The sequence below is a fragment of the Heloderma suspectum genome, chromosome 3 (genome assembly GCF_057233095.1).
Source record: "Heloderma suspectum isolate Gila_16-S chromosome 3, 16-S_ref, whole genome shotgun sequence".
Classification (NCBI taxonomy): Eukaryota; Metazoa; Chordata; class Lepidosauria; order Squamata; family Helodermatidae; genus Heloderma; species Heloderma suspectum.
This window is the reverse complement of record NC_139460.1, coordinates 235,873,360-235,892,651: the sequence shown is the minus strand read 5'-3', so window position 1 is coordinate 235,892,651 and position 19,292 is coordinate 235,873,360. Positions and strand designations below refer to the sequence as shown.

The 19,292-nt window shown below is 41.7% G+C and overlaps 1 protein-coding gene across 2 annotated transcripts in view; it reads left to right on the top strand.

Moving 5' to 3' along the window:
* Nucleotides 1-19,292, top strand: part of DOCK1 (dedicator of cytokinesis 1) — a 556,714-nt gene that overhangs the window by 519,768 nt on the left and 17,654 nt on the right. For both annotated transcript variants that reach the window (XM_084841443.1, XM_084841442.1), the window contains exons 48-49: nucleotides 1,766-1,911; nucleotides 3,695-3,893. In XM_084841443.1, coding sequence (XP_084697569.1) covers nucleotides 1,766-1,911; nucleotides 3,695-3,893 — 345 coding nt within the window. The remainder of the gene's footprint in view (nucleotides 1-1,765; nucleotides 1,912-3,694; nucleotides 3,894-19,292) is intronic.

The window sequence follows — 19,292 nt, the reverse complement described above, 5'->3', positions numbered from 1 at the left end:
GCACTTTTGTATACAATCAAAAACTGGCATCCCTTAGAATTGCAGTTCTAGAAATTCTACTGGTTACTTAATGTCACACCTGATAGGTAACCAATAGGAACTGGAGATCCATACAGGGCTTAATTCTTTACTGTGCACAGATCATACTGAGTAGAGCACTGGACAGTGCTGAATCTTCTTAAAACCTACATTGCAATTGATGTATTAGTATGCATTCTTGTTTTTGCATTGCTCTTGTGTTGTAAGTGACTTCAGGCACATTTTGCAGAAAAGTGGCGTACTAATTAAAAGAAATAAGTGTGTGTGTGCGCGCGTGTATATGTGTGTATGTGTGTGTATACATTTTCTGCCATGATGGAAGTTCAAGCATTTCTAGAATTTTCTGCAATGCTGGACATTCAAAAAAGTGCCTCTGCCATTAAGGAAATCTTGGGAGCTACATTTATCTGACCTACATGGATGTGTTGGTTCCCACAAATGGCGCTGCCGTGCAAGTATGTTGTGGCTCGGGGTCTGCAAGTAGTCCTGTATTCTCCCAAGATAATTGCATGGGGGGCTGTTGTCATGTGTGAATCATGCTGTATAGAAGGTTGGCATGTTGGAGTGGGTAAGCTCAGCCCACTTGTCAAGTTCCCTAGCCCCAAACTCTTACAGTATTTCATTTTTATGATAGAGGGTGAAAGGGTAAAATCAAAACAGTTTGAGGCAATATCTGGCATCTGAGAAAACTCAAACTCAAAGAGTCTTTGAAGAAAAGTGTGAATCAAAAGTGAAAGTTGAGATATTACCAGTGCTGGAATTATGCAGGTAGGTGTGGGTAATGAAATCCACAAGACTTGCTCCTCTCAATTTTAGCTAAAGCATGGGTCCCCATAGTCTTCTAAAAACAATAGGTAAGGGGGTCATCACAAAAGGAAAAAGGACTAGAACCCTCCTATCCCCTGGTAAGAAATACACTGCGTGTTACATACAACATTCAAAGCTCAGGTGTTGCATAAAATGTGGAATTTCTGTTCCATGCAACTCAAAAACATTTTTGGTAAAGCCACTGGGGGGCAGATAAAATTGCTTCAGAAATTGCTGTTGGTCATGTCCACCCTAGATAATAACCTGTTCCCCATAAGGAGAGAGAGAGTGACATAAATGCTGCTTTTATGTCACTTGTTACACTAGCACATATTAAGATCGTACCGGGAATTGACTGGTTTGCTTATGCCCAGATGTTATCCTCTCACGTTGCTCTGATCTTCAGCTAAGACCTGTCAGAACTGATGCTGTTTTATCCTTTCTGTCTGTCTTGTACAGCACCAGCCTCCTACTAGTTGACGGGGTGGAAAATTTACCTGTGATCAAACAGCATGGGATTCCTATTTTTGTTGGAAGGGTTCAATTATTTTGTGCATATATCAGTTATTAATGGCTAAAAAACCTTAAATAAATATTCAGCACTGTAAAATCTCCCTGCATATAAAAACATTTTAAATGTTTCTGTTCTGTCTACACATTTCTCTGTGAAACTAAATTTATGTGCTACAGTAGTAATTTTGTTTCTATAACATTTTTATCCATTTAACTTACCTTAGTTACTCTATGTTTGTGTTTTTGTGTGTGTTACACATACACACACTTTAAAGTTTATGTGTGTATGTCACCTAAATAACAGTGCATTTTTATTTAATGATGTGCTCATAATGCCATTATACATTACATTAACATCTTGGCTTGTGTTCTAGTAACAGAAGAATTATATTTGCTCTTTTTGTAGCCCTCAAGTGTGGATGATAGACGAGGCAGTCGGCCAAGATCTATGGTTAGATCATTCACAATGCCTTCCTCTTCGAGACCGCTGTCTATTGCCTCAGTTTCCTCAGTCTCTTCTGACAGTGCTCCTTCCAGACCTGGCTCTGATGGGTAGGTGCCATCAATTACGTACTGTAGCATCTTGTGTGTACTCCATTGTTAGGCTTTTATGAAGTTCAAACCTAGGCTATGAAAGACTACTATGCATATAGAGTTATACTCTTTAGATATCTAAGGTATCTACTTTATACGGTCTTTGCGATTTTTTTTGGTTCCGTATATTAACATTTGAAGGCAGATTAATAACCAGTCTTGGGTCAGTAAAATTCCTTAGCCGGAGGACACTTACTTAGCTTATCAGCCTCTTTTCTTTGCTTATAATATCAAAATTAAGATTTCATCAAGGCCAGTTGATGAATTTCACCTCTGGTCTCAGACTTATTAAGACAATTGCGCCTGAATCCTTACACTGCTTGACTTGTGCTAATTACAATGTTATTTAAAAAAAGAAAAGAAAAAAGAATGATCAGAGTACAGGTCTTTCAGACATGAAGTCAGGGATCATATTCTTTGCCTGTTGCTGCTCTTCAGAGCTGGGAGAGGACACTCTAAAAAGCTGAGATGTGCCTCAAGAGAGTGCTTTGAACTAGATCAGAAGCCCAAGTAATTATTTACCAGCATTTCTCTGTGATGATCCACATATCTCTCCTTTCCCTCTCTATTCACACAGGAACTAGTAATCAAGTGCAGTGGGTTGAGGGGTGTAGTTGGCTCTGCAGAAATATATGCATGTTTGTGGGAGGACCAGATCCTGCCTCAATTGATCATTTCCCCATCTGTTGCCATTATTACGTGACATATTATACATTCATATATTTACAAGCAAAGATATATGGCAGCTGTATAAATACGTTTCACATTTTTTTATTTCTACATACACACACAGAGTTTTGTTAATGCATGTTTCTAAGGGCCAAATGACATATTACATTATTCGTGCTTTTTAAAAAGCATGCTTAAATTGGCCATTTGTATTTAGAAGAAAAAGCAGCTGCAAAGTCCTGATCCAGATGGGGGGCATGCCAGTTTCATGCTAAAGATCCACAACTGCTTTTTCTTCAAAATAAACATGGCCACTTTAAGCATGCTTTTTAAAAAGCATAAAGAACCTAAAATGATATGAACTGCATTGCATCAAATAAGGTATATGGATGTTTTTCAGTTCATAATGTGTATTGAGTTGTAAACTTTATTCCTAAATAAGCATAGATAATTAATATGGTACTAAGGATGCAATCCTGCTTTACACATTTGGGAGTAAGTCTCATCGAACTTAATGGGACTTACTTCTGAAGGATAAATGTGCAGCTGGTCCTTGCTATTTTGTTTACCTTAGCGTAAGCACACAGGCCCTGCTCTGGATCAGAACCACTGTGCACAGGTAGGGGAGGTTTAAACCTTTCCACTCAGCCACCTTTTCCCCCAATATTCCCCCCCATCACCACCACCACTACAGGAGCTAAAAAGGGGTGGGGGAAACATTCCATCAGCACTACTGGCCTTGCAACCTTAAACAAAGGTAAACAAAATGGCAAGGATCAGCTGCACACTTCGTATATAACATAGTGTGTAGTTTAGCCCTCAGTAGACGTGTATAGGAATGCACTGTTAAACTACTACATGACTTGTCAAAGGTGTTCCATGCTATGGTCTGCTATAAATTTGAACATGACAGCCAAACTTTTTCAGCTGTTCTATCTCTCCATCATTGTACCTTTAAGTTCACTTGGTTGACAGAGGGATGATGGGCTAAAGTTATGCTGCTGTTGCACATTGAGATGTAATGCTTGATACTGATGTATTGGTCATCTTAGTAAATATTAACATCCTTCAGGTTTGTGCTTGAGCCTCTTCTGCCAAAAAAAATGCATTCTCGGTCACAAGATAAGTTGGACAAGGATGATCCAGATAGAGATAAGAAGGAGAAGAAGAAAGAAAAGAGAAACAGCAAGCACCAAGAGATATTTGAAAAAGAATTTAAATCAACTGATATTTCTGCACAACAGTCTGAAGCAGTGATACTTTCAGAAACGGTAATTATAACTGACCCAGACTTAATTTTAAGCAATAACTTTTACATATCTGAACACAATGGACAGTGACAAAAACGGTAATGTTCTTGACACTCTGTTGTGGGAGCATCACCTAGAACAGGAGTGGGAAACTTCTGGGGTTCAGGAGACTGTATTGGCCCCCTGGACCCCACTGGGGGCTGCACCCCTGCTCCATGTTGCTGCTACGCTGCAGAATTTTCTGTCAAAATTCAGTGGCCAAACCATACATTTTTTCTTTAAAACATGGCTCACAGGGAGCGCATACCTTGTTTTCAAGCAAAATCATGCTCCTCGAAGTCTTCCAGGACAGTGAGGGTGTGTCCTGCCCTGTACCAGCCTAAGTACGAAATTTGGAAGTGGTGCAGCCTTGCCAGGCAGCAAAGCTAGCCACAGTCTGTTGCTTCTGCCATTGCAGCTATCCATAGGATCAGGTTGGTCATGTATCCAAAGTGAGGCTTTGATGTAATAAAAGGTATGTTTTATTAGATTCCATTATTGTAACGTTAACAGCTGTATTTGTTCTTTAAGAATGCAGTTTATTTATCAGTTACAGAAAGTGCCCCATCATCTTTTTAAAACACTACTCTGGATAAATGTTATGCATCTCATTTCAAGAGAATCTGTTTCACAGTTAACATCATTTCTGTTGAACTTCATTGTGCTGGAGGCTTTATAATTACTAAAGATGCGTTTGTGGCCAGTTTGGGTATTTCCCTGCACACATCTCCAAAACATTAAGAGCATCATGGATGTGCAGGGACATGAAACTGGCTGTCTTTGGTCCAAACCCAGTATCGTATCCATTGGACCTCACTGGCTCCGTGGTTCTCTTGAAGCTGATTCACTTACAAATGTTCTTCACTTGATGCTCTCAGTTGAATATGTAATTGAGTTAACACTGGTGCTCTATTAGAATATCCTTCACAAGTTGGAGGGGTAATTTCTGAAGTGGGGAAGCCTCTTCTACTCATGTAGGCTCCCCACAAGGTGTAGATCCCTTAATGATGTGTGCCGCTTTATCTCTTGAGTCATTGCTGATGAGCATGAGATAAAGGGGTATAAGGGAGCATGCATTCTCCTCAACTTGAAAAGTGATGTGATATTAACAGCTTCCTTTTTGAAAACTTTCATTGGATGCCTGCAATCACAAACTCCAGATTAAGGGAGAATCCTTAATTATAATAATGTACTAATGAAATATATGCAGTTTCCAGGACCTGATATGCTTTGAGGGATACTTTGGGGCTGTAAAACAATACACTCCTCTCATTCCTTCCGGTAACCTCCATACTGGGATTAAGATAAAGGGCCGTGAGGCCCTTAAGGTATAATATTTCCTTCCTATGAGAAGAGAAATATCCACTTAAAGAAAATTCCACATTGCACTATTTGCAATCTATTTGGCAAGCTGTGCAGCGTCCAGGTTAACTTTAAATGCTTTGGAGTTAAAAGGTGGCAGATTTATTCTGACATGTAGCAGAAACAAAATGCTCCAAAAAGGTTAATTAATCAAACTGGTTTTATAGATACTTGCTAATGTTTTTAGGAGGTTCAGTAATATAATGCCAAGTAGTTTAGGGCTAAAGTGTGACTTGCTTTAAATTGTTTTACTTGGAAGAAGAATGTTTCTTATAAATGATATGCTGAAAGGAAACTGTTGAGCAACATTTCTTGGTATATTATGGGTTTGGGGGTAGGAGCATTGTCATTATTTTAGGCACAATTGAGACCTGCAACAAACTGTTGCAAAGCATTCCCACCATCTATTTCTTTTATTATTTGTGTAAGGCATTTGTGTATTGCCCTTCATAAGAGTGTTCTTCTTCAGAGCTCCAACCACCAAAAGCCTTGTAATGTTGTTCAAGCTTCTCAGTAGGCAGACGCTGGGGGGGGGGGGGATGAGAGAATAGCTCCCTCCACACACACACCAGGCCTTCCCCTGCTATGCTGTACAGCAGTGGTCTCCCAAGTGGGGTGCACAAAATGATCTATTGGGGTGCTTCAGCCACCTGATAATTGAGCAGCCTCCCGCTGCCCTGACGAGTTTCAATGATGGTGGCGGCAGAGGCAGCAAGATGGGACGGGGCAGTTCTCTCTCACCTCCAGTCCTATCCTGCCTCTGCTGCGGCCACCGAGAGCAACTGCGCCAGTCTCTGCCAGGCATGGCAGAGGAAGCTGCGGCACTGGAGCAGCTGCCATCCTGCTGAAGGAGAGCAGGAAGGAGATGAACCCTTCCCACTCTCTTTTGGCAGAATGAAGCCGAGAAGGAAGCGAGTGCTGTGGTAGCTATGACAGCCATTAAACCCAAGTATCAAAATAAACTGAGAACCAGACCTTCAAATCACTGTATCACAAAGTGTTAAACCAAGGTTTTCAAAAATAATGAAGTATATTCAATCACAGTGCTCTCACTAAAAAATGTTATTATTAATAATAGTGTTTTTAGTGAGAGAAAAAGAGGGTTTGTACCGTTAATAAATAAAATAAAATATTTTTAAATTATTGTTTATTTCATCTTTATCTTATCCTTTTTCAATTTCTATTTTTTATGTCTGTTTTATAATGTTCATAATATATTAGTACAGTAGTACATATGTATAATTTATAAATAAATATACATATATTGGGGGTGCATGCTCAAAACTGTTTTAATGATAGGGGTGCGTGATCAAAAAAATGTGGAGACCTCTGCTCTATAGTATAGACAACTCGGGTTTGGGGCTGGCAGCCAGTCCTGAATCAGAACATGTTTTCGTATGCAGCTCTACAGAGCGGGAAAGTTGTCCTATTTCTGTTCTCCTGAAATGTCCCCATATACCTCAGGAAGATTTTTTTTAACCTCATGGTACACTTAACCCTAGTTCTCCTCCAAAATATTTACTAAAAGCTGTTGGGGCCATTTTTCTCTCTTAAACCCTGTCCTCAATTTTTCTTTTCACTCACCTGTTACTGGACACCCAATGTTCTGTGTCTCAGCTGCTCTCAACCATAAACTAAATTAGTAAGAGTCATGCCAAATGACTAGTTCTTTTTTTTGTTTTTGGAAAATACTTTTTATTTTATTTTTTGTCTTTATAAATGAAATAAACAATTGTTGTTGTTGTTGTTCAGTCGTTCAGTCATGTCCGACTCTTCGTGACCCCATGGACCATAGCACGCCAGGCCTTCCTGTCCTGTGCTCTCTCCCGGAGCATGCTCAAGTCCAAATTCATTGCATTGGTGATGCTATCTAGCCATCTCATCCTCTGCCGTCCCCTTCTCTTTTTGCCTTCAGTCTTTCCCAGCATCAGGGTCTTTTCCAGGGAGTTTTCTCTTCACATTAGGTGGCCAAAATATTTGAGCTTCAGCTTCAGTATCTGTCCTTCCAGTGAGCAGTCAGGGGTGATTTCCTTTAGGATGGACTGATTTGACCTCCTTGCAGTCCAGGGGACTCGTAAGAGTCTTCTCCAGCACCACAGTTGGAAAGCATCAATTCTTCGGCGCTCAGCCTTCCTTTTAGTCCAGCTCTCACAGCCATACGTTACTACTGGGAAAACCATAGCTTTGATTAGACGGACCTTTGTCGGCAAGGTGATGTCTCTGCTTCTTACTATGCTATCTAGGTTTGCCATAGCTTTCCTCCCAAGGAGCAAGCGTCTTTTAATTTCATGGCTACAGTCACCGTCTGCAGTGATCTTGGAGCCCAAGAAAATAAAATCTGTCACTGCTTCCATTTCTTCCCCTTCCATATGCCAGGAAGTGATAGGGCCAGATGCCATGATCTTAGTTTTTTTAATGTTGAGTTTCAAACCAGCTTTTGCACTCTCCTCTTTCACCCTCAACAAGAGGCTCTTTAGATCCTCTTCGCTTTCTGCCATTAGGGTGGTATCATCTGCGTATCGGAAGTTGTTGATAATTCTCCCGGCAATCTTAATTCCGACCTGTGATTCATCCAACCTGGTGTTTCTCATGATGTACTCTGGATATAAGTTAAATAAGCAGGGCGACAATATGCAGCCTTGTCGTACTCCTTTCCCAATTTTGAACCAATCGGTTGTTCCATGTCTGGTTCTTACTGTTGCTTCTTGACCCTCGTACAGGTTTCTCAGGAGACAGGTAAGGTGGTTTGGTACCCCTATCTCTTTCAGAATTTGCCACAGTTTGTTGTGATCCACACAATCAAAGGCTTTAGCGTAGTCAATGAAGCAGAAATAGACGTTTTTCTGGAATTCTCTTGCTTTCTCCATGATCCAGCAGATGTTGGCGATTTGATCTCTAGTTCCTCTGCCTCTTCGAAACCCAGCTTGTACTTCCGGAAGCCTAGCTTGTAGGATTTTGAGCATAACCTTGCTGGCATGTGAAATGAGTGCAATTGTACAGTAGTTTGAACACTCATTGCCCTTCTTTGGAATTGGAATGTAAACTGACCTTTTCCAGTCTTGTGGCCACTGTTGAGTGTTCCAAATTTGTTGGCATATTGAGTGCAGCACTTTAACAGCATCATCTTTTAGGATTTTAAATAGCTCAGCTGGAATACTGTCATCTCCGCTAGCTTTGTTGTTACTAATGCTTCCTAAGGCCCACTTGACTTCACTCTCGAGGATGTCCGGCTCAAGTTCAGTGACCGCACTATCATGGCTATCAGGGACATTAAGATCTTTCCTGTATAGTTCTTCTGTGTATTCTTTCCACCTCTTCTTAATCTCATCTGCTTCTGTAAGGTCCCTGCCTTCTTTGTCCTTTATCATGCCTGCCTTTGCACAAAACGTTCCCTTGATATCTCCGATTTTCTTGAAGAGATCTCCAGTCTTTCCCATTCTGTTGTTTTCCTCGATTTCTTTGCATTGTTCATTTAAGAAGGCCTTCTTGTCTCTCCTTGCTATTCTCTGGAACTCTGCATTCAGTTGGATATATCTTCCCCTTTCTCCCTTGCTTTTCGCTTCCCTTCTTTCCTCAGCTACTTGCAAAGCCTCATCAGACAGCCACTTTGCTTTCTTGCATTTCTTTTTCTTTGGGATGGATTGAGTTGCTGCCTCCTGAACAATGTTATGGACCTCCGTCCATAGTTCCTCAGGCACTCTGCCTATCAGGTCTAATCCCTTAAATCTATTCCTCCCCTCCACTGTATATTCATAAGGGGTATGATTTAGGTCATACCTGAATGGTTTAGTGGTTTTACCTATGTTCTTCAATTTAAGCCGAAATTTTGCAACAAGAAGCTCATGATCTGAGCCACAGTCAACTCCAGGTCTTGTTTTTACTGACTGTATAGAGCTTCTCCATCTTTGGCTGCAAAGGACATAATCAATCTGATTTCGATATTGACCATCTGGTGATGTCCATGTGTAGAGTCACTTCTTGTGCTGTTGGAAAAGAGTGTTTGCTATGATCAGCGTGTTCTCTTGGCAAAACTCTATTAGCCTTTGTCCTGCTTCATTTTGTACACCAAGACCATGCTTGCCTGTTATCCCGGTGATTTCTTGACTTCCTACTTTAGCGTTCCCATCCCCTATGATGAAGAGGACATCTTTTTTTGGTGTTAGTTCTAGAAGGTGTTGTAGGTCTTCATAGAACCGATCAACCTCAGCTTCTTCGGCCTCAGTGGTTGGGGCATAGACTTGAATTACTGTGATGTTGAATGGTTTGCCTTAGATTCGTACTGAGATCATTCTATCATTTTTGAGATTGTACCCCAATCTCCAGTACTGCTTTTCCCACCCTTTTGTTGATTATGAGTGCTACTCCATTTCTTCTGAGGGATTCTTGCCCACAGTAGTAGATATGATGGTCACCTGAATTAAATTCGCCCATGCTTGTCCATTTTAGTTCGCTGATTCCCAAGATGTCCATGTTCAATCTTGCCATCTCATGTTTGACCACCCCCAGCTTACCTTGATTCATTGACCTTACATTCCAGGTTCCTAGACAATATTGTTCTTTACAGCATCGGACTTTCTTTTCACCACCAGACACATCCACAGCTGAGTGTCCTTTCGGCTTTGGCAAAGCCACTTCACTCTTTCTGGCGCTACTTGGAAATTCCCTCTGCTCTTCCCCAGTAGTATATTGGACACCTTTTGACCTGAGGGGCTCATCTTCCGGCGTCATCTCTTTTAGCCTTGTGATACGTTCCATGTGGTTTTCTTGGCAGGAATACTGGAGTGGGTTGCCATTTCCTTCTCCAGTGGACCACATTTTGTCAGAACTCTCTGCCATGACCTGTCTGTCTTGGGTGACCCTGTACGGCATAGCTTATGGCTTCACTGAGTTACGCAAGCCCCTTTGCCACAACAAGGCAGTGATCCATGAAGGGGGAAATAAACAATACCAACAACCTAATCAGTAGCTACAGTTTCCCAACAATACAATATTCTTAAGAGGACACAACAATAACAGGAAAGAGCAAGAAAAAAAAAAGAAAAAGAGAGATTATTTTAAAGGATTAAATTTAAACTCCAGTACACACGGGCTTCAAATTCCATTCACTTAAAAATTATACCTATATCATTGATAAAATTGCAGTTCAATACAGCATGATTCATCTTATCATGTGATCAGTCTTGTAACAAGGAAGCAGGCCTACAATTCATTTCCAGTGATCATATAGCCAGAATAATAATAATAATAATAATAATAATAATAATAATAATGAGAGAAATTAAAAAGAATAAATAATGATAACAAATCACTATTAAGTTTTATAATGTTACATGATAATAAAGGTTAAAAGCAACCTTACAGCAATCAGTAATATCAATGAGTGTGTGTATTTCTATGCACCCTCAAACAGTATATTTAGGTACAGTATGTCATATCCATTTTAAAGAAGAAGTACTTAAAAAGAAAAGATGAAAATAAGAGAAAGCAGACAGATATGTATATAAGCAATTAACTCTGGCCTAATCTGAGTCACTCAGACTAGACATAACGAGTTAACAAAAGCTGTTTATGAATTCCAGTTCATGGGGCTGTAACAGAGATCTCACTCATTTTTGCGTTTAGCCATGCCTCCACCATTTCATGATTCGGGAACTTCTTCATCTGACCTTCAGAAACAATGCACAATATAGCAGGATATTTTAAGTAATATTGTAAGTTCATTTGTTTTGCCAGGTTTTTCGCTTTGATGAATTGTCTTCTTTTCTCAGCAATTTCTTTAATGTAATCCAGAAATAACATAACTTTCTCTTGTTTCCAAAAAATATTTCCACCCCCTCTTGCCAGACACAGGATATAATTATTTTTTTTTTGGAGATTCTTGCAAATTGGACTATAATCGTATAGGCAGTCCCTTTGGCATTTGGCACACGGAATGCCTGCTCAATATCAACTAAATAATCAGATGGCACAGGGAGTATCTCATGCAAAAGCTTATCTACACACAAATTTACATCACTAGGCACATTTCTAATGCCAATAGCCCTGCAATTAAAAGCCTCCAGTTGAGAAATTCTGACGAGCGAGTTGTTCAAAATTTGTGACGCAGTTTCGTTGGCTGCCATCCTATCTTCCAGCTTGTTAACCTTTGCCTCCATTTTTTGCCAAGAGTTGTTAATTAAATCCATAGCCCCTTGCAGGGTGGTGATGGAGTTTTGAATTACATCCAACCTTTTAGCCTGTTCAGCTAATTGCGAAGACAAAGTTTTTATCAGAGTAAATAACTCCCCTATATTTTCAGTTCTCGACGCCTTTGCCAAAGGAGGTACAGGGGGAGTGGGCAGAGATGCATTTCCTTTTTTTCTCCTTGCTTTTTTTGCTCCTTGCCATGTTTCTCTTCAAACAGATCTTGCAGGTCCTCAGATATACTCAAATATTGTTAATATTTCTTAAACCGTTCCTCAGATGTTGTTGGTATTTCTTAATCCATAAATTAAATGGAGCATGTCAGCCCTAATTTCTCCTATTTAAATAGGAGTTTCAGAACAGCTCTTAGCGATAGTTAAGCTCTGGGAGGGTAGTCCTGGAATCCAGCCCCCCTGCCTCTTTGCCGAGGTGACTAATTTACCAAGACTTAATCCAGATGCTGCCTTGATTCCCCTTTTCATTTCAGGGAAGAGATTAAAAGGTTTTTCAGCCTTTTAAAACGCTGTTTGAGATAGCCTTCCGTGGAGACTCCGTGGTGGGGTACTGCAAGGCGACATTGGCTCCAACCGGAAGTCGCCAAATTACTAGTTCTTTTAGACCCCATCCTTGTTTTGCTTACAGGGTAGAAGTGAGAATTGCCCATAGCTGCTACCCATAGCTGCTACCCAATCACATAGGTGCGATTGGGTAGCAGTATGTATGAGAGGCCTCTCCCAATCAAAAGATAGCAGCAAGGACAGAAGTTCCTGTCTTTAGCATTCAGGTTGAACCAAGTTACTCTAGTATTTTCTTATCTCTATGTCTTCAACCCTGGAAGCTCAGAGTAGAGCTCTGCACAAATGGCCTCTCAAAATTCTCCACCTTTTTTGTGGGCAGAGAAATTTGGGAGGGAATTTCACCGAATTTCTCCAGGTCAAGGAGAAATTCTCAACAGTTTCTCACAAGTAGGGCTCATCATTTGCAGGGCTCATAACACAGCTTCTTTCGTTTTTGGTAAGGATTTGGTAGGGATGTACGAAAGTCACTTACCTTTTAACGAAATTGAATCGCGGTGGGGGGGAGGCACTCTGTCCCTCCCCCCAAAATTCTGGCCGGGGGGAGGCGCTCCCCCCCTCCCCCCTGAAATTCTGGCTGGGGGGGGGAGGCGCTCCATCCCTCCCCCCCCGAATCCTGGCCGGCTGAGTCCACAAATGGCGGCGGCCGTAGCCGCCGCCGTTTGCGTCCCTGCAGTCAGCCGTGATAGGCTACATAAATGTTTATGTAGCCTATCACGGCTGAGTAAAAACAAAAATGCGCATACGCAAATGGCGGCGCCCATTGGCGCCGCCATTTGCATTCCTTATTTTGGCACATCTTAGTCTACGTAAACATTTACGTAGACTACGGCGAAAATAAGGGGAATGCAAATAGCGTAGCGTCTACGCTATTTGCGTTCCCCTTATTTTCGCCGTAGTCTACGTAAATGTTTACGTAGACTAAGACGTGCCAAAATAAGAAACGCAAATGGCGGCGCCCATGGGTGCCGCCATTTGTGTACCCGCGTTTTGTTTTGTTTTTTACTCAGCCGTGATAGGCTACGTAAAGATTTACGTAGCCTATCATGGTGTTTTTTAAAATTTAGCCGTGATAGGCTACGTAAATCTTTACGTAGCCTATCACGTGTTTTGTTTTGTTTTTAACTTGGAAATGGCAGCGGCGGCAGCTGGTCAGAAGACCGGCAGCCACCGCCACCGCCGCCACCAGGAAGATTCGCCGAAGGTAAGTCCCGTCCCTGGGGGGGGTGTGGCAGACCGTTTTGCCACCGATTTCGGGGGGCCGAATGCTCTGGCATTCGGCCTCCCCGAGATTCGTGGCGAAATTCTCTGACATCCCTAGGATTTGGGGTTTTTTCATGCTGCAGCAGCATCAACTGTGTTGGCAGGCTGGCCCCTGTTTTGCATGCACCACAGTGCAAGTGTGTGTGTGGGTCGGGAGAAGTGTTGTGTCAAGCTCCAGGGATGAGGTGGAGTTAGTGCTCTGTCCTCCAATTCCCAGAAAGTTTTCTTCCTTCCCCCACGAAAGGGGCTTCCATTGTTCTGCCTCATTCTCAGGACAGTCTATAATTTATGTTGAATTTCTTTTGGTGCTGTTTTTGGTGCTGTTTACCTAATCATAGCTAGCCTCCCAGGCTGCCTGCACTTCCTGATCTGAAAAAGCCCTAAGGGAGGAATTAGGTCATGATGCGTTCCACTGGACCTCAGTAGAAGTGTGGGGGGCTGAGGAGGCTACAGGCAGCCAGAGAGATGATTGTACAATGAAAGACAGGACACGTGTGCTCACTCCTTGGCCGCCTCCTAAGTCAGGTAAGCCCAAGAACCCAATCCATGAGAATTTCTCTGAAATTTCTTCAGTATTGAATTGATTTTTGAAAGCAGTTTCTTTTCTATCAAATTGAATGAGAATGGTAAAAAAAAAAAAAAGTGAGATAAATTTTTCAGCACAGCATTAGCTCAGAGATCCTTGTTAGGCCATTTGGGGGTATTTTTAACTTTCCTTTTCTTTTACTTCTCTGCACCTAGAGCAGTAATGCAGGACCTCAGGGCCAGGGGCCAATTCCAGCTTTCCTGGATTCCCCAGAAGGCCCTGCCCCCCTCCCTAGCCCCCAGCCTCTTTCCTACCAGCATTAATCATTTAGTAGTTTCCTGGCTTTTGTGCAGTTCCCCGCCCCCGCAATTCTGGAAGGTTGAAATGCTTCTCCTAAGGCTTAGTTACTGGCAGTGAGAGCTTTAAGCTAAAGTATGCTGATAGTTTTGGAAAAGGGTTGGCCGTACCCCTTCTGCCTTTGCCCCGCCCGCCACTGGCATGCAGCCTCCAAGAGCTTCTCCAAAATGGATTTTGGCCCTTGGTCTGAGAGGTTCTACACCCCTGATCGGCATATACCTTTAAAAGATATTGTTTTTATTCTGTATAAACAGCGCTCTGTAGTAAGTTATTTTTCAACAAGTATCAGTCCATTTTCTGCCCAGCATATAGAATAAAGTTCCAAAGGGCCATGTAGTAAGGTTTACAAATGCAGGAAAGCTTCTTACAGTGCAAGCCTATGCAAGTCTACTCAGAAGTAAGTCCCACTGAAGTCAGCAGGCTTACTCCCAGGTAAGTGCATGTAGGATTGCAGCCTTAACTCTCTCTTTCCGGGGACAGCCTCTCTGTACTGCCTGATAAACCAGCCATGAAACTTAGGGGAGCTTCAAAAGTGGTCCCCAATATAGTGACAGCTGGCAGAAAAAAAATTGGGATCATGACCAGGATTACAAATACAAAATGGTGACATGTATACTAGAGACGTAATGGAGGCTGGTGGCTCCACTGTCAGTGGGGTCATGGGGCGGAAGCACCTTGGATAGCTCCTTTAGAGTTCTGACTGGTTCTGACTGAAACTTGGAGCAGATACACCGCCCCACTGACATCAGAGCCACCAGCCTCTCCTGCAGAGAAGCCTTGTGTAATGCAATTATTTTAGTCAAAAGGCAGATCAGGAAGGAGGAATTCAACCTGTGCGGGATGGGGTTACAATCCCCTTGAAGACTCAGGTTTACAGTTTGGGTGTACCTGGATTTAGCCCTGAACCTGGATGCCCAGATTGGCTGTGGCGAGGAGTGCCTTTGCAGAGCGGAGGCCAGCGCACCAATTGCGCCTGTTCCTTGAAATGTCTGATCTGGCCATGGTGACACATGCTTTAGTTACATCCTGTTTGGACTCCTGTAATGGGCGTTAAGTGGGGCTTCCTTTGAAAAGTGTTTGGAAACTTCAGCAGGCAGAGAATGCTGTGATTTTGACATAAGAAACCTGCTTGCTCTTGGGGTGTGCAGAACACCTTGCAGTGATTCTTCACAAGTGCAGAGAACAAGACAGCTTTCTATCTTAAGTTTTGCAAGGTTTTCTGCATACTTAGAGTGCAAGCAAGTTACTTGCATCTGAAATCTGTGCATTTTTCTCTCAAGCTCCTGAAGGAATTTTTACTCCAAAATGTGTAGAGCTACTGTTTAAAGATTTCTATTGTTACTGTCCACCCGAGTCCTCTTCTCTCCTGGTTGCCGTTCTTGTCACCGTCTACATGTTCAGGATGAACCTCTGAAGCAGGGGGTCTTTTCTATCTGTGAAGGCTTTACCCTGCAACAAGGCTGCTGAAAGGATTCATAGGCTTCTGCATAGACATGACTGCCCAACTCCCCTTGCCACCCACTGATCAGTTTCTCCCTTCACCCGATCCGGCAGGCCCACCCTCAATGATTAATGTTCATCAGTATTTTTCATAAAGTGTCATAAATGTATTTAATTGTAGAAATTTCATAGTTCTTAAAACACGTATTCAGCATTTTGAGCTATGCACTTGGTAAATTACCATAGTAATTTAAGTGGGTGATCAAAAACAAAGACACTGCAAATTTTATAAAGAGAAAATTGTTCCTAATTAAAGAGTTCTTGTATGATTTTGATCTGCTCCACAAATATTATTTAAATGGTGTAATATTTACTATTAGAGGCAATGGTTCTTTAGATTCCTTATGTAGATTCTTTCTATGTAGTAGACAAACTTCCTTGTTATAACCTCCCGTTCATACCTCATTCATTCCAGAGGGCGCTGTTCAGAGCAGTGATAGTACCAAGTATTTGTCAAACATTAGAATGACAGGCTGCATGTTTTATTGATTTAATGCCAAGCAAAATTACTAGCCACTGACTTTGTTTTCATTAGACTAAAAAAAAGAGAGTTATATCTTCGTTTTAGATTAGCAGTCTCTTAGACCCTGTATAGCTGAATAAAGTGTTTCCTGAAATATTAATTAACATGAGTGACCCTGAATACTATATAATAAGTTAAAAGCCTGCATGCTGAAATAGAAAACGACTTCATTGCAATCGCAGTCAGAGCTGGTTCACCCACCACTTGAAGAGCCAGTGTGGTGTAGGGGACAGTTTTGGATTAGAGAGGCCTACATTCAAATCCCGACTCAACCAGGAATTTCACTGGATGACCACTGACCCATCACCATTTCTCTGGGAATAACAACCCATGCGCGCTACCCTGAGCTTCTCTAAGAAATGGTAGGGCACACTTTTAATTAAAAGTACACTCACCAGGGTGAGTTATGACCATCATTTTGTAGGAGAGATCTTCATAGAATCTCATCTTGGGGATGTACTCACCCTGAGCCCCGCTGCTGCATCAACATGTGCTCCGCAAGTGTTAATTTCTGGCCATGTGGGTGAGACAGCAAGGCATGTAGTAAAACCATCTACGAGGAAAGGTTCCTCATGGGACTCTGCCATGAGGCAACAGCCTCCAAAACCTGCTTATATTGGCAAAAGTAGTTGCATTGTTAAGTAGTTGCTGTATTGCCTTTATTTATTTATTTAGGGAATTTTCATCCCACCCTTCAGCCAAGAAGGCTCACAGAGTGTCTCTTACACACAATCAATAAAACAGGACAGTTCCTGCCAACAGGCTAATAATCTAAAAGACATGACACAAAAGGAAAAGGGTATGGGGAGGGAAGAGGAAAAACACAAACCCAAGCACCACGTCTTAAAGTGTAATAGTACTTCTTACAGTGATCAGCTGGAATGGAAACAGTTCAGGGAGAGGAGGAGTCCAGTGAAGCTGGTCTTCCAGCAGAACTGATGGAATGGCTCTGCTTCCCATCCCCCTCTGCTGCAACCTGATGGAATCTTTTTTACTCTGATGTGTTCAAAGAGTCTAAGTTGCAATATCTTCCTTCCCTAAGAGAAAAAGGCAAATATAACAATAAATTAAGAAAATATAAGGTACAAAACAAGTTGTGGCTCTCTGAATCACAGGAGAATGTGGTCTTGGTTCACAGAGACATATATAGGCCTCTCCAAGCAAGCAGAAACTGGCCATAAGTGTGCCATTGGTCAACTAGCGATATAATGGTACAGATATAAGGTAGTGGATCACCATTGAACTCTCTTGCAAGTTCAAATATTCACATTTAAAATCTACAAGACAGAACTTGTTGTCCTCAGCATATTTCTGTTTAAGTAATTAAAAAAAGATGACCACATCTCACTGCATATACTTCTAAATTTACTTATCTTAAATATGGCAAAGGTGAAATAACCATGGCCTACTCTCCTTTAGAAGGTATCTAGTTAGGACATGCAGACTTATTTTTGTCTCTGGTTAGTTCATACATACATGCTAATCACATGATTACTTGCGTGTGGCTCTCACAGAGGTTCAAGTGCCACCTCTGAAATGGGCCCATTGTGTCTCTTTGGGCAGGTCACCATTATTCAGCGTTGGTTCCTTATCTGCAGAATGTTACAATAAACATTGTAAATAAGCTTGCAAATTAAAAGTGCTTCATAAATAATAAACAGCAGTAACAGAGATATAGCAGAAATAGGGCATAATTTATATGGTGAACTCCAAATAGCATCTAATATAGGAATATGCAAGTGGCAGCCAGAGAGTCCAGTTGGCTCCCAGGTTCCCCTATCAGGCCTTCAGTCTGATCTCTTATCCCAAGGGCCTCCACACACCTCAGCCGATTCCTTCTGAGCTGAGACACCAGCAGAGGGTTCTTTAATCCCACCCCCTTCCTCCCCAGTGTGAACAGCAACAGAAGCTATGGCAGAGCCTTCCCCTTATTTTTAACCTCAGCTGCTCACTCAGTGCATGAACTTACAATTAAGGTGCATGGGAGTAAGCTGCTGTGGTACAGCAAAACCTCTGTTGCCTTTCATGCTAGGGAGCAGTGAATTACAGTGCCCTTTACCCTTATTGGCGCACGTGGGGAGTAGGACATGTGACAGAGCAAGGTCTCTTGCCCTTTTGCTCTTGTTCAATTCAAAATATGGCTCCTGTTTGAAATTAACTGTTGCCCAAGGATCTAAAGAATTACTCATTAAAACAATTAACTCATCTCAAGAAGGCATCTCGTACATCATAGTTGTGCAGTGTGTCTTTGAGCTGACCATTTCCCAACATTTAAGCTGTTGCTGGGAAAATAGGAACCTTTCCCCAGCTAGCAAGCCCATTGCAATTTTTGAGAAGCTGTCTCAAAATCTGATTACTATGGGTATATCTCTCACAGTATCACTGGTAAAGATCAACATAACTTCCCCTCTGTACCTATGTAATCCTAGCACAAGTATGGAGCCTGCAAGGATTCAACCAGAAGTTGAAACTGACTAATATATAAAGGCAAGGTGTTGAGAACTCTCTTGTCAAATTCAGCCCCAGCAGAAGCCATGGGTGTACCAAACTGGTTACCAAACACTGAATTAGCCTCAATTTGAACCAAGCTAGAATTACTTTGTTTAAACTTCAGCTGCAGTCTACCCCCAAAGTATAATTGTTTGGGGCCACAATATTGACTTGGGAAAACAGGATATGGAGTGGGAGGCATCAGAAATAAACTGCCCAGGACTTCGCATTTCAAGATGTCCAGATAGGAGCATCCACTCCCAAATCACACTTATAATGTGTCCAAGATAAGGAATCTCTCTGTGTTGTCCGAGGCTTTGAATAATCTTTTCACAAGTCTGCTTTCCATGAATTGCTTCTATTGCTAGCAATGATGCTATCTGGCCTGTTCTTTGACAAGTGTCTCATCCTAAGCTATAGCAATATCAAATATATGTATTTCAAAATCAAGTACTAGTCCCATGCTTTAGTAGCCATTTCCTGCTGTGCGCTTCTCTCCTATGCACTTGTGCATTTTCTAATCTGTCACAATTGATCAATATATTATTTTATCTTATTTATGTAGATGATATTTTCTAGTCAAGACATTACTGTGATTTTTC